Raw genomic sequence first — 24,065 nt, forward strand, 5'->3', positions numbered from 1 at the left:
TAAATATATTATATGCGTCTTGTTTTCTGTTCCATGGCAAAACACATGTAGTGCATTGAAAAAGTTATTGTTCATGTTCCAGTTTATTCCTGTTCCTTCACTCACCCTTCCCCCCAATTTTCCTGCCAGTCGAACCAGCTGGTCCCAAGTCCATTTTCCCATACTTTAAATATTTTTTGCTCTATAAGCAGCATTGCATCTGTCAGAAATATTTCATATCAAATCTGTCCCACCAACTGAGTCCCCAATTCCATTGGTCAGTGCTTTTCTATGGGGATTTTACATGCAGTGTGTGGTTGTATGTTTTAGGTGCGAGTTAAGCTGAGTTTTGAATATCTACATAATTCACTGTTAAATACACTTGATGCCTTTCATAAACTCTCCAGAACAGTATCAGCTCTGTCTGTAATGAGGTCATATTTGACCCAGAGCATTGTGAATTGAGATCTGACACTGAAAATTTGTAAAGAGACTGATTTTAGAAAATCTCTTGTGAAATCTTACTGTCTTGAGAGTTCACTGGTTACACAAAAAAATCACAAATCTGTATCTTTTGTATCTCAACCCCTCTTCATAGCCTCAAACTCTGGATGAGAGTCCCAGATGAAATTGCAATGAGATGGAATGGTACAGGCCGACTATAGATTCCTCTTCCCTTTCCTTTAAATGATCTAAAAGGTGAAAAAATGAAAAGGATTTGCCATTTAATAAGTGCTAGATTTCTGCAATCTGGAAAACACACTAAATGTACTAATGAACCTAATTAGCTGCTAAACAATGGCATTTAAAATAATGGCAATTAAAGCATGGTTACCTGTTGTCTAGCATTTATTCACTGTCAGTTCACTGATAATCCCAGAAGCTGACATGATCTAGAAAGCATAAGTTTGTGGTTTCAAATCCCCAGACTTACTTTACAGAGTAATATTTACTGAGCCCTTGGGCAAGACACAAAATAACCCATGGCTCCAGGCAGCCAATTTCAGTTCCACTAGGTAAAATGTACAGCACCTAGACTGAGCACAACTGGTCTAGAATTGCCAAAAATTGCCCAGTAAAATAATTAAAACCTAAACATTAACCAATTGATGTTATTATTACTATAGAAGGCAACAGCTTTCTTATATTATTTAAAAAAATAATATTCCACATAATTTTGGAGCAATTCTTTCAGTTCATTCATCATCAAAATCAACAAAAATAGAGATACATGTTGTATATGCCATGTATTTTCTCTTTAACCAGCGGAAATGTAGATCTGGTCTTAAAAGACATGATAGTTTCCAGGAACCAGCCCGAGCAGCTTGTTGGTGGAAAAGTGTGTGTTACCACTCAAACCCACAATCCCACACACATTTGGCTCTGAATGTCTCATGGTCAATCCGAGATGATCTTGTCTGATTTTGAGAGGCTGTGTCTGGCTGGCCCAAACACTTCAGGATATTTAATCCCAGGTTTCGATTGTAGAGCTGAAGCCAGTGTTCTAGATATCATCACTGAGTTTAGCTTAGTGACTCTGCCGCCGCACTCATTGAATTGAATAAATCTCACCCTCTCCAAGCTACTAAAGCACAATGATGACGGATGGAGTCACTAACAGCAACGGGGGAGTTGTTTTGGAAGTGTTTCAGCAGAAACAAAAGCAGACACAGACACGGAGCAGAGGCTATTATCATTTCCACACACAAACACACAAGCGCACGCAGACACACATAGGAACACACACTAAAAGCAGGTGCTATCACTCGCATTTCCAATTACAGTCTTTCACATCTCACACACACAAACACACACACCTCTCTGTTGTGATAAACAACAGTGCAATTCCATTTCCCCATCATGAGACATTTGGGGAAATGGCAGCACATAAAGAGGAGAGGCGCAGTTTTATTGCTGCTGCGGAAACTGAGCTGAAATAAGATGTGTATTAGAGTGTGTGTGTGTTTGTGTGTGTGTGTGTAGGTCAGTGAGTGGTCTGGACAGAGAAGATGATCTGGTGCACATGGAGGCTTACACTGCAGATGGACGTAAGTAAAACCCCTCTATACTCTATACACATATTAACCTGCTACTTTCAGCACTTACTATGTCTGTTACTTGCCAGGCTGTTATCATAAAAATAGAATATGTTCTCAATGGCTTGCCTGGTGAAATGAAAGATGAAATAAATACAAAAAAAAAAATAATTCATTTACACAATCCATCATTCATTCATTCACTATTTAATTCATTCAAAATCATTTATCCATACCCTCATTCATTCATTTATAATGCTTTCAAAAATAAATAACAAAAATCAGCGTTCATTTTATATTTTATAAAAAAATATTTATTCATTCAAATCATTTCACCATTCATTCATTCGCTTTAAATATCACCCACGCATTCATTTTGAATGCCTTCTCCATTTTCATTCATTAATTTAATTGATTCATTCTCCTACACTTTCATTCCGAATTCACTGAAATGCATTCACTCGTTCATTAATTGAGAATTAATTCAAAAACATTTGTTCCTTTATTCAATCACCGTTCTTTCCGTAGTTTTTCATTCATACAGATGTCATTCAAAAAAGCATCAGTCCATTCCCCCTTCTTTTCATTCATTCATTCATTCACTGGCTGTAACATCTTTTTCAGTTAAGAGTTTCATTAAAATATCAATTGTAATACTTTTATCAATAAATTGCAATTTGTGAACAATATTTTACAATTATTTTATTCATTTTTCCATCCATCCATTATCTGTAACCGCTTATCCAATTTTTGCAATGACAAATATCTTTTCACTCATCCATTCATTCCTTGGTTTTTTCCCCCATTTTCCTCATTTTATCCCTATTTACATATTTTTTTGTATACTTGTGTGGTTTCTTTCTTGCTTGCTTATGCATGAATTCATTCCATCACTCACTGAACTCTGCCTTTAAAGGGCACTAAGGTATGTCTTCGTTTGCTAAATAGTACAATATATCTAAAATATGAGGAATATATCATGAAATAAATTTAATGATATTAACCACAGCTATTGTTACATCATTCATTCATTATCTGTAAGCGCTTTTCCAATTCAGGGTTGCGGTGGGTCCAGAGCCTACCTGGAATCATTGGGCGCAAGGCGGGAATACACCCTGGAGGGGGCGCCAGTCCTTCATAGGGCAACACAGACACACCTATGCCTAATGTAGCTTTGGTTTAAACATATACTGCGACCTCTGGTGGCTAAATAGGTGTACGACAACAACACAGACAGGGCATCCTGTGAAATCGTCTAGTGCACCTTTAAGCAATTATTTATCGTTAATGGAGATTAAATTATCTACTACTACATGAAATGCATATTCAAGGTTTCACTGTGAAGCTGGAAATGAATAACATTTATTTGAATGCTTGTCATATGCATGTACTTCTTTAGGTTTAAGGAGCACCATGATCCCATGTGTTTTCTGTTGCACAGATTATTAACATTTACTTTCAGCTGCATCCTATTATAAGATTGTTTTTTTTCTGCTCTGAAGTGAAAAGGTTTCTCCTATATTTACCATCTCTCTCTCTCTCTCTCTCTCTCTCTCTCTCTCTCAATAGCCCTCACCATCTCCTCCCCCTCTCTTCTACTTCTCCTTCTATTATTTCCATGCTATTTCTCTCGTTCCCTGTGTCTCTCTCAAGCTTATGCTCACCTGCATTTCTTCTTTTCACTCTTTGGAACTTCACTTCAACCTTGTAAACTTGCTTTCTTTCCCACTTCCCCCGCTGTCCTTCATTCTGCTTTCCCTCAATCTCTCACCCTTCCTTTCCTTCAATCCCTTCCCCTTGCGCTGTGGCATTAGAGGAAGGGAGAAAAAGTGGCAATCCCCTCTTCCAATTACGGAAGAGGATGAGAGTCAATAAAGCCGAGGGACGGATTCCAGAGGTTGTGGGTTGTGGGTTGGTGGGGAGTGGGGGGGGGGGGTGTAAAGCCATACCCTTAGGCTGTAGACTGGATTACCTTGATGATAAATGCAGTTGGTGATCGCTTATTAATACCAGCCGGGGCCTCCAAGCCCCCTCATCCCACCTGTTTAATGTCAACCTCATAACTCTGGATGTCGTTATCACTCAAGGCCCTCCATGCGTTAACCTGTCTGTAGAGAGTGGAGCAGAGCAGTATCAGTGAAGGGGCTTATGGAGATAGGCAGGGCTTTGAATAGAATAAAGGCTTTTCCTTCTGAAGTATACAGTGGGCTACCCCCTTTAAGAGATATAAGGAAAAGGGCTCATTTGGTGCTTTTAATTTACTCTTCACCCTGTTCCAGCAGACTGCTTTGTGGCCAGTCAGTCAAGGAATTGGGAATCAGTTTGGTTATATTAAATTATGTAATTAATTAATTCATGCATTCATTCATTTGTTCAGCTTCTATAACCACATCATCCTGTTCATGGCTGTGGTGGGTCCAGAGGCTGTATGGAATCATGTGACGAAGGGCAGGAACACACCCTGGACAGTGAGCCAGAACATCAAAGGGTTTATTACATTAATATATTTCAATAAATCCTCTTCTACAGTAACTGTATTGTTAGGTTTTATAAAGCACTCGACTGTGTTGAGCTGCTAGTTAGCAATGAGGAGCAAACAGCAAAAAGTAACAAACCCTTGTAGTTAAAACAATTCAATTTGCACCTTTCTACCAAGATACAAAAGAACAGTGCACCAACAGAGTGTGCAGTAAATTGAATATTCTATAATTCACCTCGGGTGTTTTCTCCCAGTACCTGTATCATTTTTCTCTGGCTCTTCTGACTTCCTCCGACCCATAATCCAGTCCATAATCACATATGTGTAAGCTGTGTGAAAATTTCCACAGGTGTAATTGATTGACTGGGTGAGTGTATAAGACCCTGTGATGGAAAAGTGCCCTGTCCAGAGTGTGTTTCTGAGCAGGCTGATCACTCTGATCATAATATGAATGAATGTATGAATGACAAAGAAAGGAAGGGCTCTTTCCCCTCCTTCACTGGGTTTAGAGTGATTACTTCTTCCAGTACATTAGAGCAGCAATTCCCAAGAAACAATGATTCCCAGAGAATCAATTCCCAGTGAATTTGATTCCCAGTCCCAGCAATGGGGAATCAATGTCCTTTACAGGTTAGTGATTTCCTTGCTCTTAAAAAGCTAATGCCAATGACTTGTTAATTATCAACTCCATCAGTTGAGTTAGGCCTGCAATTGAGCATTAAATTTATAGAACTGGGAAACACTGGTCCACTGAAATAGCTTCAGATCTACTGTTCGAAAGTTTGGAATTGATGACCAATCATATTTCCCACAGTACAGTAAAACAAAATGGATGGCAAATAAATGCGTGAAGTGTTTTTTTTTAAATCCCCCTCAGGTCATTAATTTAAATATTCACCTTCACTCCTGTACACGTATAGCTGATAAACTCCTTATAACTTCAGCATGAATGGGCACAACTAATAATCTAAATAGTCAGACATATGTCATTTCACAAAAACAACCAATTTAAAAGAAGCTGTTTTGCAGAGAGGTCTCAATATATGGACTCAGGGGAGAATAGTACATTTGTATTCGCTTGAGTGGCAGTTCACATAGTGTGTTGTTATTTTGCAGTGCATGTCACGCTAACTTTTGTTTGTGCGTGTTTCTACTCGGTCTCCCACAGAATGTCAGTACATGACGTGCAAGGCTCAGGCTTGTTCAGACTCCAGCAGAACGTTTCCATTCCCCGGCTACATCGAACCCAATTCTCTGGTGGTACAGGACGACTATATTGTCATTCAGGTAAGAAACAAGTTGTTTGGAAGTGAGATAGTCTGCTGAGCATATGCACAGTTTGTTTTGTATAGGACGCATCCATATGTCATGTGTTGAATTTACATAGGTTTCAAACATGTAAATACACACATTTTCATTGCTGGAATTCATTATTGTTAAGTAAATTGCACAGAAATAACATCCATGTGATAATGAGGTTCACCCTGAAAATTTAAATCTATTGAATTCTCATTCAAAAAAGACTGATCACCGGATGATCAGAAGCCAGAGCTGTGGTTTTCACCTTAACCCCAAGCTGCAGATATTAACAGCTGCTTAAGCATGGTCTCATATGGTCCTACAATGCTGACTGCTTAGTCATGATTTAATACTGCTGATCATTATATTGTAGGTTAAAAAAATAATAAAAAAAAATCCATAATTCTGCTGATTTTTTTTAGAGTATCATATGGTTCCATATTGCTTACAGCTTAGTCATGGTTTCTATTATATCTTCTCCATCTGTTTCCTTGCACACTACTCTACTCTTTCTAATTATTCTTTTCAGCCCCATACTCAAAGCATAAAATATATGATGAAACATTATGCTTTTGGGCAGTTTGTGTTGGTAAATTATACAAAGTTTTGTGGAATTCGTTAACGTGCCTGTAGAGTTTACATGAAAACATCTGCCCCAAAACAGAACTCCTAGTAGGTCAATAAACCAAAACATGCATCCAAATATACACGGTGATACTTAAATGTACACAAAACTAAACTTTTGGTATTACCATCCCAGTCCACTGACCTAAACCAAAATGAAATCCTGCAGGGCGAGCTGAAGAGCATGAGACTCTCTTATCTGGTGAGATAAGAGGACCCACTATCTCCTTATCTGCAGATATCTTTTTTTCTTGCTAGATGTGCTCTCTTGGACTGCCAGCCATTGATAGCTCAAGCATCACCCAGGATCTAGCTCGCAATCTCCCAAAGATAGCACCAGCAGTTAGACAGTTGATGTACCTCTCCGAAACACATCTGGATAGAATCTGAAAAGTGGTCTCAGATTAGCTGGTCACACTTTTCCCAAAAGATAATACTTTATATGTATGTATGTACACCAGACCATTAGGATATTTTCTAAGGCATATTAGTGTTTCCTGTGACCAAAATACCCTAATCAATTATCACAATCAAACACATTATGCCGTACTGGTGTCACAGGAGGCTAAAATGTGTGGTGCTAGCACTGCTAGTAATATAATGTGCATTATGATATATGATCCCCCGTGAGCTCTCCAGCTCCTCCCACACCATGCGTTGCCACAATAATTGAGTATAATCTTTTACAAACAATAGGCTGCACAAAACACTGGAGGGTACAAAATGTCATACTGGAACTAAAAACACTAATATCACAATTAAAACACAAAATACTGTGCAATACTTATATCATAGGTCATGCCAGTACCTCAAACTATTATCACAAGTAGCAAACAATATAATTTGCATGGCTTGTAGGGGGCTGCACTGTGTGATTCCAGCATGACCAATAGCAGTACAATAGTGTTAATAAAGGAGGCTGCAATATGCCATACCACTAGTACAAAAGCTATTGTCACAGAAATGCTGGTATCACAGGAGACTGTAATATGTGAAAGCAGTAGTGCAGAGATGAATGGCAGTGGAGCACTGGCCTAACAGCAAGCTGACCTACTATCAGTAGGGTGCTGGTATCACAGAAGACAGCTGTTTGTGATTCAACTATCCAAAAAACTAATATAAGTGTAGTACTGGTATCACAATATGTTGCTATATCTGACACAGGTGCTCTAAAAACTAATAGCATACAGTGGTGGTATCAAAGGAGGATGCACTATGTAATACCAGAAGTGTAAAAACTAATGAAAATTCCTATTAGAATAGACTGCAAAGACTAATATCAGTGCAGCCCTGGTATCACAGGAGTCAATGGTACGATACAAACACTATAATGCACAGCAGTAGGGAGCAGTAGTATGTAGAGAGCTGTTCTTTGAAAACACCATAGTAATACCTGCATGCTCAAATACACACAGGGTAAATCAGTTAAACCAGGCGCAAACTGCATTACACATAATTTAGATATAAACCTGGATGCACTGCACGCAAAGCATGTTAAATTGGATTTATTCAGACTGCTGAAGTACCAGAGGCCTTGACTATTCGAAGAACAGATGCTGAGAATACTCTGTGTGTGTGGCAGTGTGTTCAGGGCTGACCAGTGTGTGCCAGATTAATCATCATTTGTGCCGGACTGAATCTGAAATGGTAATGGGCTGAATTTGAAAGTAATGTAATGCAATTTTTTGGGATGTTTTAATTTCCTCTCTCTTTTGCCTGAGCTTGATTTACTGTGACATTGTGCAAATGAGGATGCATGTGATTTAAATTCAAGCAGGGGATGCAGGGGCAATTATTTGGGCCATTCACCGCTAGCAATGTTTTACCTCAGCCTCATTCAGCTCTCCCAAGAAACCATTGCAAGTTTTCGTTCTCAGACTTGAATTGTATCTTTTTGTGACTGTGTCTAAGGCTGAAGCACAAAGGCCAAAATATTTTCATTCTATTTCTGGATGAATTGAATCATCACAGTCTTCTCAAACTGTAGGTGATGTTTACTTGTGCTTTTTTTAAATTATTATTATTAATTCATGTTTACTTACATCTAATTATCCCCAAAAGCTTCAAATTCAATTAAGGCCAAATATATCCATTCACCTAGTGACAGATTTAACACAAATGCAGCATGACTTCAAAGACCATACTGGGTAAAATCTCTGAGATTCCTTTTTAAAGCCATTTTTATCAAAATCAGCTTTTCTCTACATTGAGAACACTCCAAAAACCTAAATTTCTATTTTTCAGTTTACATTTTAATATTGTACCAAGTCTAATTTAAAATATGGAAATGTATACACATTCAGGTATACAAGCAGATTTCACACAAGTGTGTCATTTGCATTCCTAAATATAATTTATGCTTCGTGTGACTGTGAGGAGTGTGGTGTGTTCTCTCTGTGTCTGCGTGGGTTTCCTCCGGGTGACTGTCTGTGAGGAGTGTGGTGTGTTCTCTCTGTGTCTGTGTGGGTTTCCTCCGAGTGACTGTCTGCGAGGAGTGTGGTGTGTTCTCCCTGTGTCTGTGTGGGTTTCCTCCGGGTGACTGTCTGTGAGGAGTGTGGTGTGTTCTCTCTGTGTCTGCGTGTGTTTCCTCCGGGTGACTGTCTGTGAGGAGTGTGGTGTGTTCTCTCTGTGTCTGCGTGGGTTTCCTCCGGGTGACTGTCTGTGAGAAGTGTGGTGTGTTCACCCTGTGTCTGCGTGGGTTTTCTCCAATGGTCCATAAACACACGTTGGCAGGTGGATTGATTACTTAATAGTGTCCACAGGTGTATGAGTGAATGTTTGAGTGTGTGTGTTGCCCTATGGAGGACTGGCGCCCCCTCCAGAGTGTGTTCCTGACTTGCACTCAGTGATTCAGGGTAGGTTCCGGACTCACCATGACCCCTGAATTGGATAAGCACTCTTAGGTCAGTGATTAACCGTAAAAGCTTTTTTATTATTATTATTTCTTAGAAAAAATAATCCCCTGATGCTATAAAATGGCTTAGGTATACCTCTACATCTTCACTTCATGAAAAATCTATGAACAAAAGTGGGTGAGGAACAATATGTTACAGTTATTTTGGGGGATAAAAAAATTTCCATTATTCTGCTGCTAAATTACCCACATTTTTATTTTGATAGGGCTTGCACTCATGACCTCACTGTTGCTTTGCAGCAAACTGAAAATGGAAGGATCAGAAAGAGAAAAACACTGATTGCTCCAAGTTCTCCTGAAACCGTTTGCTTGTTAATTGCCTGCCTTTTTTCTCTCCATCACTTTCTTTCTTGTCTTCAGAGAATCATGTTCCGTTAACCTGATAACATAGAATTGCTCTCTAGTTCTGGCTTTTAGTAAATAGCATCACAATCTTGTTGAACAGCACATGTAATATCAGTAAAGTTCCTTAACTGCGTGCTCCCATATTCATACAACAATGCATTCATTTCCAGTGTAACCAGAATATGATTTGTGTGTGTGTGTGTGTGTGTGTGTGTGTGTGTGTGTAAACTCTGAGCTTAAGTGTCTTTTCCTAGATTCTATGGTTGTTACGGAACTGTCCGAACATATCAATTCACGGTCAATTCCGGTGTACCGAAAGTGATTTTTGTAAACAAATACCACTCACTCAGACAAAGGTGTCTACTTTAATTTAAGCTCTGAATGATCATTGTGTTACATGGACAAATTAAAATAACTAGTGTTAAAACATAGTAGTAAAAATCATTTGAAAATGAAGAGAAATTTGGATCTGTACACAGTGATTGATAATCAATTCTGTCACTTAATAACAAGACTATTTTAAACTAGCACTTCAACCATCAATTTAATGGACAGAAATATGCTTTTAATTGAAATTATGAAGAGAAAAGGGGAGCTGGGATGAGCTACAGAAGCAGTCACTGGTCTATTTCTGAAATTTAATTTCCCCCATTCCTCGCTCTTCATCTTGACAACAGCTAGACTCTGACAGCTTGCTCTATAGAGAGGCTTCACCATCAAATAACAAGCAACTCATCCCCAACCCCATTTCTTTGACCCATGTAATAAAAACAAAGCAAGAAGTGCTACTCAAGATGGCTGTTGTCCCAACACAGTGAAATGGTTGACTCAGGTATCAACAGCAAGAAGCCAACAGTTAAGGGATCACCAATATATATGGTGAGCCATACAAACGTTGTGCAGAACTATGTCTTTGTGTAAGGATTATTGGCTGAGGAATTTAAATAAAATTAATATCTAATTTATTTTTGTATAGTGCTTTTACAACTGATGTTGTCACAAAGCAGCGCCACAGAAATCCAGTAAAGACAAATGCTTAAAAAAAAAAGGTGATACTTTGAATCCTTCATAGTGTCATGCAGAGGTTTAACAATGTTGAACATATAAACAGTAACTCCAACCAATAACTTGCTTCTTTGAGTCATTTGAGTTCATTGGTGTCATTAATGGTAGATATTTAATTAGTCACAGAGCATAGAATGTAACACAACCGTGCCACACAAGGAAGATTCTAAGGCTCAATTCTGAATTCAGGCAGGAACACCACTGCTATATAAAAGTTCTTGATAAAGACTCCATCCATACATTATCTGTAACCGCTTATCCAGTTCAGAGTCGCGGTGGGTCCAGAGCCTACCTGGAATCATTGGGCGCAAGGCGGGAATACACCCTGGAGGGGGCGCCAGTCCTTCACAGGGCAACACACACTCACACCTATGGACACTTTTGAGTTGCCAATCCACCTACCAGCGTGTGTTTTTTGACTGTGGGAGGAAACCGGAGCACCCGGAGGAAACCCACGCGGACACGGGGAGAATTGATAAAGACTCTTAATGCCATATTCACTTATATTTATGAATCAGCCTTAAAAAACATCTAATAATTCAATTAATGTAGACATTTTTTTATAAAGCACTGGAATAGTTTATAGCCAACTATGCAAGCTGTGATTTTTTATTTCCTCAATTTTGCAGTAACGTCAAAGAGGAGAGGTATAAAATTAACAAAATCTATTGCGTTTCTTTGTTTCTACAGGTCACTATGGCAGGCCGGGCCTTTTACTATGTCTCTTACCAGAGGGAAACTTTTGCACGCATCCGAATACCCAAATACTCCCTGCCAAAAGTAAGACATTTCTAATATATATGAATGAATGAATGAATGAATGAATGAAGGGATTCACTTGAATCAGTCAGTTGCAATCTTACTTTTAATTATCTAAATATTGTGAAAACTGTTGACACTCAGTTTTGGCTGTAGGCTGGTCATGCCACAACAATGAACAGCTTGACACACTGGAGAGGAATGCAAACTGTTCAGATCTGTCCCATCAGATGACTAGCTAGCACCATAAGCATAGAGATGAGGGGAGTTTAAGGGACATCTCATAGGGCTCTCTAGGACTGCCAGCCTCAGAGGTTTGAGACTTCACCAGGGATTATACTTGTGATCACCTGATGATAGAGCCAGTGCTACAAAGACTGACCATGTGAAAACAAAAGTTCAAGTTCAGTTGCTGCTCTACAGTTGATGCATCAATGTACAATGTACCAGCTCTTTCCACACTGCACTGTAACACTTAAGTCTAGCAGGTAGCAAATGATCTTGCTCCTACCGTTCAGGGTCTGTGGGCTTCTCCTGGCCAGTTGGATGTCCATTAAAACACATTTTAGACAAAGCTTTATGTTAATCAACTGGAGTCCTATAGCGAATGCTTGCTGAGTCCTAGCAGGATGCCCAGCTAATGATCTCTGTCTCTTTCTTCATCTTTGTCTGGCTGACTCTCTCTCCTTTTCTCTCTCTGCCTTCTGTCCAGGACATGCACATTCTCAGCACGGATCAGGGTCAGGTGTTTGCGGCAGTGCAGGAGTGGAACCAGAATGACACTTACAACCTGTACATCTCTGATCCGCGAGGGGTATACTTCACCTTGGCCTTGGAAAATGTCAAAACCACCCGGGGCCTGGGGGGCAATAGTATGATCGACTTGTATGAGGTAAGTGTTACATTAGTTCATTACTTGGCCCCCTCTATTAGAGGTTAGGATCCTGGTCTTGCAGAATCGGGCATTATATCTAATGACAGTACACATCTAGATATAACTTGGTAAACATCCTGTGTTAGACAAAAAGGGTGTACCCACCTTATAAGGGGTTGTATTCGACCCCTTTTTACAAGTTATAAGAACATTACATGACACTTTCACCGTAAAACTGCAGATTCAATATGATTTTGATGCTCCACTCACCTGTAATAGAGAGAATACAGCCTCTGACATTGGGCTTAGCACTACAGAAATGCACTGAGTAACATTTGCATGAGGGTACGAAACCACACCCACCTCCCTCCCTCCTCCCCTTTTGAATTAGTCTGCAGCTGAAGAGGATGCCTAAAAGCACAAACAACAAATCATGCCTAATGTTGCTGTATGACAGCTCTTTCCGGTCATAACCAAACATCTGTGACATGCTTTGGTCAAAATAACACAAGGACCAAACAACAGAGCATCATTCTCCACCTGTCTAATTAGCCCTGTTCTCTTTAACTGAGAATGTGCCACAGCTCAGTTCAGTGCGAGAACCCAGGAGTGAGCATTGAGAAAATTCAACTCTGAATTTTGGCCATTTTACAATTATTAGATTAATTGATAGCTACCACAATCAATAATGGAAGTCCGAACTGCGGGGCATTGGTTAAAAAGGAGGGATTGCTGCTAGTTTACTCCACTTAAGCAGCATGAAAATTTAGGGTGGGTGGGGTGAGGGCACAGTGATGTCTCCTCCTTCAACATCCACAGCTGAGGTGCCCTTGAGCAAGACACCTAATTTCCAACTGCTTCCTTGACACTAGGATGGCTACCAGCTGCTGTGTGGGTGTGTGTGTGTGTGTGCATATACTGCCCCTAGTGGGTGCACTAGTGTGTGTTATCTTCTGCATCCCTCCATTCAGAGAGAAGACTGTTGAAGCTTGGTACTGGGTTACGCTTTTTCAGATGCTGTCCAAAATCCATATTCAAGCTTAGAATAAAATAGCAATTGTATATTCTTGATGTGACCCAGTGAAGGATTTGCATGTTTTGCCTGTTTATATTTGTCGGATGTAGGATGGGTAGACACTCATTTGCATATTGCAATCATAAGTGATATCAGTACTGTAATAAGCCAATATTGTAATACCAATTAACTGACCCTTTATCATGCAGTCCTGCTACCTGCCCAGACTCCCACACACACACACACACACACACACCATACCATGCACTAGGAGACTCGTTATTTTTCCGTCCTTATCGGAATGCACAGCGGGGGCTGAAAGTCGCTGCAAAAGCTATTATGTCCACCCCATCGTGAACGCGAATGAAAGCAAGTCGGTGAGTGAGAAGGTGAATTGATTTGCAGCCTGGGAACTGGATTATGTGAGAGGACATGCTGGGATGGAGATACCAATCATCTGGTATCATGGAGCTTATGTGTGAGGGAACACTGATCTTCACTGAGGGAGGAGGAAGGGAGGGAGGTACAGCTGTCCTGGGACCGGGCCCAGAAGTGGGAGGTAGATGAGACAGGACAGTGCACATTTTGCAGTTAAATTTACAGGTTTGTCAAAGCATCTATGAATGTGTTGAGCTGATGATGAAATGGCATAAAACTAGCTTGCAACTCACCCACTCGTGCTTAGCGGGGCAGCTGTACTTTTCCCAGTTGTAGGCATCATTGGAAATTGAGATGCCAATATATCCCGGGTAAAATTTGTCACAGTTAGTTAATTAAACTTTTCTGACTCAAACTGAATATGATAACAGCCACATTTACATTAGCTCCACACGTTATTTGTGTAATGCTCCTACAATATGATGCAGTGGTGCATATTGTACTTTGCTGAATATGTAAGGCTCTGAGTACAACTCAGAAATTTTAATGATGAAATTAACAATTATTTATTTATATGTAGATCCACTTTGTTCATTAATACTTAATACAAAATTATAATTACATTTTCATGTTTAATTTTGTTTACTGGGTGGCCTGTTTACGATAAGGTCACGTATCTGACCCTGGTGCATTAAAATTTCATTTTAAAACAAAACTTTAAGGGGATGGCACTCTTACTCCTAGAGTATTTATTTCACCCAATTAACATGACTTTTTCTTGAGTTTGGAGGCAACTCTGCACACCTTTGGTTGATGCTGGAACTGAAATTATGCAACATCCCACTTAGCAGTGGGATTTCATTCAGGTTAGAGTTACTAGAGAGACAGTCAATCAATACTGCCCCAGAAGGGGCACCCCAAGAACAAAGACTCATACAAAAACAATGCTGAGAGGCTGAGCTCAATAAATTGATAGTGGAGACTATAAAATAAAATTAAATTAGATTAAATTAGACACAAACTTAAAAGGTCTCTCATTCCCTGAGAGCAAATGGGCAGGATCTACAGCCGACCTGATGTGTTAATGTTAACCGCATCTAGGTTCCCATACCAGCTGCAGATGTATAAGAGCAGAGAATGGGTCCAGTAAGTCTTTCTTAATTAACCAACCTTTTGTTGAAGTGAGAGTGGTGTTGGAGTCCTTTAGCATTGGTCTTGCTGATACTCATGAAATGAGGTGGTACAAAGTGCCAAGATTGGCAAAAGTGAGTGCCCAAAGACACACCCTCAAGAACTTCCAAATGCATCACCTTAATTGCTTTATTTGACCTCAATTTTTAAATCAGCTTTTTACTGCTAGACTGAAAAGATCTGTGCCCACATTCATCAGCTGCCTTAAAAAGGAGCTTGGGCCAACTGCTGCTTCTTTAAGGAGTACGTTTTGGCTCTAGAAAGCTGTGTGCGAGAGAGAGAAAGAGACTTTAGATTCTCACTTCAGAGAAGGAAGACGCTCAGTTCAATAAGCAGAGAAACTGGAGAATACAATGAAGGCTTTGTCCTCGCTCTCTCTTTGCCTCCTGTTCATTTCAAGTGCTGATCAGTTCCTTTCACTATTAGTCTCTGTGATCAATGCTCCTACGTCTCCTCGCAAGCCTCAATTGGGTGTAAATTAGACTAACTGCAATGACAGCTGGAGCGCTAACAGTCGGATTTAAGGCTTGCTTTTTTTTTTTCACCACAGAAAATCTTCCTCAAATCTCCCTAACAGCTCCCATCCCTCTGGGAATGGAGATGTGGACATTAGCATGAGATTGAATGCTGCATATGTGTGGCCTTCCGAAATTAGAAGCAGGCTCCAAACTTGGATAACAAACGCTAGAGGATTGATAGATCCTTGGCTCCTCGCTCTGAGGCTATATATAGCAATCAATTAGCAAGTGGTGACCAAGATGTTTCCATTAAAACAGCGGCCATGACACTCTGTGCCAACAACTTGCCAACACTGGCCTGACAAGAGCTGCTCCTGCCAATAGTGAATCAGCAGCATATCCATATCGCTAATAGGCTGCAGCAGTTTCATTAGTGCTTATAGGCAATGCCTGGAGGCTTCTTTACCCTGGATCTTTGGACAAAGACCTGGGAGTCTCCTGACTGGACATTTTACATATTTATCAGTTTATTGATCAAGGAGAGATTGATCATTTTGGGTTTTGTCTGCAAGTTTTGGGAAAGTTATCATAAGGTTGAGAAGTTGATGAAGCTGACATAAATACATTCAGGATCACTTAGAACTGCATTGTAAGTGACTTGTGGATAGAAATGACACTTTCCTAAATATTATCCACAGCTGCACAAGCTCAAATAACATAACAATATAAATATCAAATATTACGCTTTTAAAGCAGCCTGGTTTCCAGTTTGTATGTACAGTACATTTCTAAAAGACAATGTGTACAAACATGAATTTCTGATGCCTTTAGCTGGATTGGCTCATTTTTTTTTTGTGTTAGTAGACATTGATTCTTGCTTTTCTCCAGTTGCTGTGTGTATTAAATGAATGGAGTTCCACTTTGTGTCAGTGGAACCCAAAATTTGTTGAGGACAGTGTTATAATCAGAGGTTTGAGAGTTACTGATGAACGAGGACTAGTGTTAGTGTCTGCTAACTTTAGCCAGATTAGCTCAATTTTTAGCATTAGACATTGATTCTGGTGTTTTCTGTTGGTTGCTGTGGTTATAACCCTACTCCTCATTTAACAACAAGCTTAAGTCTAAGCTCCAAAATCAACAATACTTTCAACAGTTTCTGTGATTCTTCTTTGGGAACATGACATTTGTAGTGGATTTAGTGAAATAGCACCACCAGTGGATGGGAGTGCATTCTGTTAATGTAAAATAATTGTTAATGATAACTTGTTACTAAATACATTATAAATTGTTACTAATATCTGAGGTTCTCCTTTAGCCATGTATGTACTAATTTAAAATTACATTTCCCAGAAGATATTTTCATTGGCTGTAAATATATATATCAAATAAATCATTATTGGTGTTGCAAGTGTAGGGGAACCTTTTAGAAACCTTCTGAACATAAACTGTTAGCAGCCTACAGAGTTTAAAGAAGGGTTCTTGGTTAGAAGGCAATGGTTTAATTTAGAACCATGTCTACTATGCCTAATCTTCTGTGTGCTTAATTAGCCATTTGCACTGTGTAATATTTTCTTAGATTAATGGAGAATGCTTTATATATGGCCTTTTCTGTAAACAACTTTTTTTGTAAATGGTAAACACACACACAAACAATTCTTCTACTGTTACTATATTCAGCTTGTGATGATGGTAGAACCATATATATGCTACACATTCTCCATCAAATCTGAAGAACCATTTCTCCATGGCAAATGGGTAGGGGTCATAGTTCTAAAAATTTATTTATTTCATATAAAACTTATTGACGCCTTTCTAGAATCAAAAGGATGCTTTACAATCAACTCTCAATCCACACACACACTGGTGAGTATCTGCAGCCAAATGTGCACAGCATACTTTTGGACCAGGAACGACCGTCCACCTGGAGGACTGCATCGGGCACTAGGGTTTCACCCAGGACAGAACACCAATCCATATCAAGGCACACATACAGACATTCATTCATATACCCATCAGGACAGTAATTAGAAAAGCCAATTCCCCTAACCTCCATGTTTTTGGACTGTGGGAAGAAACCAGAGACCCCGGAGGAAACCCACGCAGACACGAGGAGAACATGGAAACTCCACCTGGATGGAACTTGAACCCAAGATCCAGGTGCTAAGAGGCAAACGTGCTAACCACTAAGCCACCATGCTGCCCATTGTCTTTAATCAAGAACCTTTAAACAGCGAAGATAGAACCAGAGCCGAAAGAGGCATATGTCAGAGTTATTGTTCTCTGGACGGTTCTTGTGCCTTTCAGAAACGTAGAACATGACTATTTTGAGTTTATCATCTTCACCTCTTTTCCTCCTGTTATAGCCTCTCTAGCTGAGCATGTAAATCCCAGGCACTTAGTGAACACAGTGTGATTCGGCAGAGTACAGTGTTTTTCTCAAAGCTTGAACATGGTTTCTGGACAGCAGCGGATATGCTGCAACTCAGTACCAAGCTTCAGCAGTCTGTCCTTCTCTGGAAACCCGAATGGAGGGATGGAGGAGATAAATAATCACCACTGTGAGTGACGTGGACAGTGGGCAGAGGAGGGGGGACCCTCATTAGTCGTGTCCATCCCATCCGGCGGCGCCAGTGCCACACTGTCACACACTCGGCCCATTAGTGCCACTTATCCAGGAGAACCCAGCACCACCTCCCCCCCACCCACCGCTCCTCCTCCGCTGTAGAGGGATTCAAAAACCAAGATGTCCAGCACCACTGTCACCACTCAATGCTGCTAAGTTTGGACTTGATTCTGGGAGCCCCAGTGTTATAGTGATGTGAAAAGGGGAGATTTAGGAGGGTCCAGTAAATAGAGTGACTAGTCTAATGTGCACTAGGAGAAGTAAATCCCCTATCACGTATGAAGCAGATTGACTGTATCAGATTAAGATTTTTTTTGGGACAGAATTTGAAATATGCCATCTGCTTTAACACCAAAAATTATTCACATATAAGTTGGTTCATGCTTTAGCCATAAATACCATACCTTTATAATAAAACACCTTTAAGATATATGGTAGCAATGGCGGCACGGTGGCGCAGCAGGTAGTGTCACAGTCACACAGTTCCAGGGACCTGGAGGTTGTGGGTTCAAGTCTGGCTCCAGGTGACTGTCTGAAGAGTTTTGTGGTCTAAAAACACATGTTGGCGTGTGAGTGTGTGTTGCCCTGTGAAGGACTGGTGCCTACCCCCAGGGTGTGTTCCCGCCTTGCGCCCAGTGATTCCAGCCAGACCCACCGCAACCAAAAACTGGATAAGCAGTTACAGAAAATGAATGAATGAATAATGAATGTATAGTCGTCACATTGCCTCTGTAGAAGTTTTTGATGTTCATTACTGAGGCGTAGTGGTAGTGCAAACTGTATCCAGAGGTTATCATGTCAGTGCTGGGCCAAACAACCACAACCCCTCCCAAAAAACCTTTATCTCCAATCAGCCAATATTACAGGAGAAGGAGAAACTGTAATCACTTCTAATGCAAGTTATCATGAAGTGTTTGAGAGGATTCCTATCGGTCAGCTATGCTGATACATGTTGCATAAAATGCACAGCATAGTTCCTGTATTTAATTAAAAAAAAAACTAATATATATACCAATATTTATGTTGGCTTACTCTGGTTCATTCTGCCTTTTTTCTTCTCTAGGTAGAGGGTATTAAAGGCATGCTGATTGCTAACAGAAAGGTGGAGAACCAGGTGAAGACCTACATCACCTACAACAAGGGCAGAGACTGGAGGCTTCTGCAGGCACCATCTTCTGACCTGGAGGGCAATGAGATTTACTGTGTGCTGGTAAGAGAAAGTAAGACAGAATCCAAAAAGAGAGACCTGGAAAGAAAGCCACAAATGTAATGAAATAAAGGAAGAACAAAGAGTCTCAGATTATGTAAGTGCTAATAAGAATCAATGGTCATACAAGAAAACAAGCAGCAAAAATAAATGATTTTGCCAGTTGTTGTGGGTGGCTACAGTGGCCATTTTCATGTAAATGGAGAAAATCTTCGATCAGGAGTGACCTTGGTTGGCAAGTAAAAAGGCGGGATTAGAATCTTTTGCTCGAAGTGACAGCGTATTTTTCAAAAGTTTTATTCCCCATTAAATTCCCATTAACTTGCAAGCATACATTATTAAGACAAAAGACGACTTTTGCGTGTAATTAACTTCCACCAGATTTGTACACAGTAGTGTTTCCCCTGCCAGGGATTCCATAAAAGCCAATGCAATCACTGGCATGTAGTCCAAAATAACATTAGACACTGAGAAAAGATAATTCAGGTAAGCTTTTTATACTTGTCATTCCAAAAGGCACAGAGGGGAAAAAAAACACAGGCAGTCAATTTGAAAAAAAAAGGTAGACACAACACAGCTAAAAGAAAATGGTCTAGACCTTGAACATGCTATATTCAGTGCCTAAAAGACCTATATGAAATTTTCTTTAATCGTTTAATGACATCTAGTCGCCTGAATGCACTTGTGTGTCACTCTGGATAAGAGTGTAACATGAAATAGTATGTCACTTGTCATGAAAAATATAATTGGGAATTTTTAAAAAGTATGTTACCCAAGCTAACACTGACAGAGAGCAAGTCTGGTCTAAGTAGCATGGTCTGTATCAGGTAACACAGGGCCTTAGTTATTAACCATTAGTTATTAGCACTGGGTGTAGAGTCTAAGAGGAACACATAGAAAAACAAGAGAACCCGATTTACAGGGCAAGACATTTTGAGATGCAAATGTTGTAAAGGAACAGTTGCACACTAACAGTGTGAAAATTTACTGTAGAGGTACATTGTTGGTCACTAAAGGTACTAACAATTTAAACATAATTTAAAGGTACAACCGCATTTTAAAGTCTAGCTCTGGAGTTATGTCAATATCTCCAAAACTGCAAGATGAGTTTAAGGAAATGTGCAAAATATAAATTAGATAACAATGCTTTAAATGTGCAACCATAATAACCATTAACCCAATATTATTAGCATTGTTAATAATGACGGTCACAGCTGATCTTGTAAACCAATTATAGTGAATGTTTATTATGTATATTTAGTGTGTTAGTTGCAGTCTAACTTTTATGTTAATGGTAATAAAATTCTATAGACATTTCTGTGGTGTTGATGACCCAGTCACATGGGTCACATGGCTAGAAGCACTTTGAGAATTTTCAACTGCATTCACCCAAGAATGCTACTGTAGCTTAAAGACACTAAGGTAGTTTAGACCAAGGGGGCCATTTTTAGCAACATCTGCAGTTTGTTTGTAGGGCTCCTTTGAAGTATTGAAAGAGGAATGACCAGACAAATTCATCAGAAAATAGGACAAATATTTCTTGCTGAAACTAAAGACGGCAGTTGAACTGAACCATTCGTTTAAAGATTGTTAGTGTAGCTAATAATGAGAGTTTGGAAATATGAGCAAGGCTTGTAACAGTACTTTTGGCTCTACATTTTTTTAGGCAGAAATTAGAAAAGACAAAGGGCACTTCCGAGTGCAGCAGACACTGTGGGAATTGGTTGGAAGCAGATTTGTCAAGTGCCAGCCAGAACAGCTTAAAAATTTCTCAAGAATCTTATTATACAATACTAACATGGGCCATTTTCCATGAGCTACAAGTGCTCCCAGTGAACTTTCATAATTAGCAGGATTAGCATTTTGGTTGTAGTGTCCCTCAGAGGCTAAATGGATGACTAGGAAAAATGCATTTTTTTCATTTGAAAGGCACTGATGTTTAATGGGCAGAATGCATCAACACAAAAATATCTTTAGGGACATCACATTGTGCACAGGGTCACAGCAACTATCTGATTCACAGTGTGATGCACTGATCACCGCCGCCACCACATCAGTGTCACTGCAGCCCAGAAAATGCCCCAGCCTAACACAAAAAAAGAAGAAAAAAGGTGAAGAAGAAGGTGGTCCTGTAGGGGTTCTGCATACTGATCCTGTTCATCAATGATCCAGACCCCCACAGAACAGGTATCATTTAAGTTGTCATGTGGGGGTCCTGACCATGGAAAAACAGGATGAAAAGAGACTAAAAAGTATGCAGAGCAACATATTGGTTCTATGGTGGTCTGGACCCTTCATGAACAAGGTGAATGGGGGCTAACAGTGTGCAAAGGAACAGATGGACTACAATCTGTAATTGTAGAACTACAAAACACTACTGGATAGTCAGTGAATCTGTTTTAAAAAAGAAACAGTGAGGTATTTTTAATATTTAGCTGATTGGTGTATAGTATACATTTAAAGCAATTGTTTAATCAGGAGTGCAGCTCTCAGACAGAGCTTTTGACCAATTAGCAAGTTCTTAAACCAGTCCCAGCAAGGGTTCATTATTAGTAGCATTAGCATTTTTGCTGTAGAGTTCCTTTGAGGCTAAGAGGGACCAAATTAGAACTAAAAATGACAAAAGAAAAAGAGAAAGAGAGTCATTCCCATATACTGCAGGTTAACTTTGATAGGCTCATCTGACACCCTAATTAGGGACCTATAACCCTTTTGATTACTGCCTTTAAATCCTGCCGCCCTTGCTGTCCTAACAACAATGTCATGCTAGCCATTGAAAAGATGAAAGGCGACAGTTAGCCGAGCAGAGAGCACAGATATAATTGTCTTTTTTGGTTGCGTCGGAGGCCCCAGGAGAGAAGCTTTTCAGCTTTAATGCCAAATCCTCCCGCTGTCATTGTCGCTAATGAGTGTATAAGGCAATTAACACTCACAATAAGAGCAGGAGTCTTTGCAAAGGGCACTCTAAACTGGATTAATTTGTATTAACAGTCACACTTTGCCGCCACAGTTTGGCCTGGGAGACGCCACAATGCTTTTTGAGTGTCTTTGTAATGCCATTTCAGCATTTATGAGTGGACTTTAGAATCTGGAGTAAATGGAGTTTGTAGTGAGTGAAGCATTAGTACAGAGACTACGGCCACAACTGTAGCAATAGGGCAACTATTGATATGAAATGGTTACAGGTTTCCACTGTAGTAAACCACAGTTAAAATTAATGTTTAAATATAAATGATTTATAATGATTTATAAATATAAATGATAAATGATTACTGCAGAAAAAAAAAAACTCTCACAAGTTTCAGTGTCAACCAAAGTTAAAAACTGTATCTCAGTGACTGCAGCACTTAGCAACACCTAGCATGAGATATTTTTGTGTTGTGAGAAAGGACCTCTGGTGCTCAGGAGCTCTGGTGTGGTACCGAATCTCACCTTCCTGTCCTGATTTACCCACGCCTGCTTTCAAGCATCCTTAAAAAGTGAAATCAGGACAGGGAGGTGAGATTGGTTGCCACCCTGAAGCTCCTGGAGACTGAGTAGTAAGCCGATGGCCTAACTGATTCTGACTCTCTTGTGAACATATGCATGGCTGTAGAAAGTGCTGGTTTATTCATTTACTTTCATTTTTAATGACAAACAGATGTCTCATGCAAAAAAAAAAATATATATATATTTTTTTTTTTTTTCCTACCCTATTACAAACTCACCACTCATTCCACATTGTATGGTGCAGTGACATTTTTTATACTGTACACAGAGCTTGGTAACATTCTGCTGCCTACATTAAAATTAAAGGCCCACCTTAAATGGCTTAACAGTATATTCAAACATATTCTCTAGACGCTGTGATATTAATACTTTACATAGCTTTACATAAGAGGGAAAAAACTGCAGAGTGCAGAGTTTGTTTCTTTAGGTCTATTTTTGTTTAAACTTTATTAAAAGTTTATTAAATGAGGGCATAGTGCTCATTTTATTCGTTTATAAAATGTGCTAAAATTATTTAAGTTTTTCTGTCAGTACTTTATGAAGTTTGCACATTTTAAAAACATTGATAATACTGATATCCATTACATCATATTGTCATGCCATTCATGTGGAACCTTCCTGGAATCATTGGGCAGAAGGCAAACACACACCCTGGACAGGTGCCAGTCCATCACAGTGTATCAAGGAATAACGTACACACTCTCACCTGTGGAGAATTTCACACAGACAATCCAGCATGTGTTTTCAGACTGTGGGTGTAAATGTGGTGGCAACAAGTAGAGCTACTGGCAATAGCTCCAGGGTCCTGAGGTCCAGAGTCCTCACCTCCATCTCTGCCCACAGTGAAGTTGTCCACAGGTGTGAGAATGTAAGTGACTGAGTGAGTGTGTGATGCCGTGTGATAGACTGGCAACATATCAAGTGTGTGCCCAATACTTCCAGGTAAGTTCCAGCCTCCCCGGGACATTGTGGTTGCACAGTATAAATGAATGAAAAATACTCAACATATTCAGTACAACCAGCCCCTTCATCTTACTGTAGAGTAATACAGCCTTAAACAGAGATCATTTGTGAAGGAATTCTGACTTGTTTCAGTAATCCACACAACACCTGATACCTGAAGCTAAGATAATTAAAGCTAGGTTTCAAAATAAGCCTGTATTCATTCATATTCTTGCGGATTCTTAATATATATTAAGCATTAGATGAATCATGACTGAATTAGATTAGTAAGATACAGTGGTATCTGTGAGGGTACTGTTCTCTAGTGTATTTTGTAAGTGAATTAAAAGAGTAGTTTGAAAGTGAAATAAAAGAGAAACCCTGTATA

General features: G+C 39.7%; 1 protein-coding gene across 1 annotated transcript in view; it reads left to right on the forward strand.

Annotated features, from left to right (window-relative positions):
- Nucleotides 1-24,065, forward strand: part of sorcs3a (sortilin related VPS10 domain containing receptor 3a) — a 309,782-nt gene that overhangs the window by 232,694 nt on the left and 53,023 nt on the right. Inside the window, exons 6-10 of the mRNA XM_066658235.1 lie at nt 1,963-2,027; nt 5,663-5,781; nt 11,432-11,521; nt 12,213-12,392; nt 19,103-19,249. Of these exons, the coding sequence (XP_066514332.1) occupies nt 1,963-2,027; nt 5,663-5,781; nt 11,432-11,521; nt 12,213-12,392; nt 19,103-19,249 (601 nt within the window). The remainder of the gene's footprint in view (nt 1-1,962; nt 2,028-5,662; nt 5,782-11,431; nt 11,522-12,212; nt 12,393-19,102; nt 19,250-24,065) is intronic.

Source organism: Hoplias malabaricus, chromosome 2, assembly GCF_029633855.1.
Source record: "Hoplias malabaricus isolate fHopMal1 chromosome 2, fHopMal1.hap1, whole genome shotgun sequence".
NCBI lineage: Eukaryota > Metazoa > Chordata > Actinopteri > Characiformes > Erythrinidae > Hoplias > Hoplias malabaricus.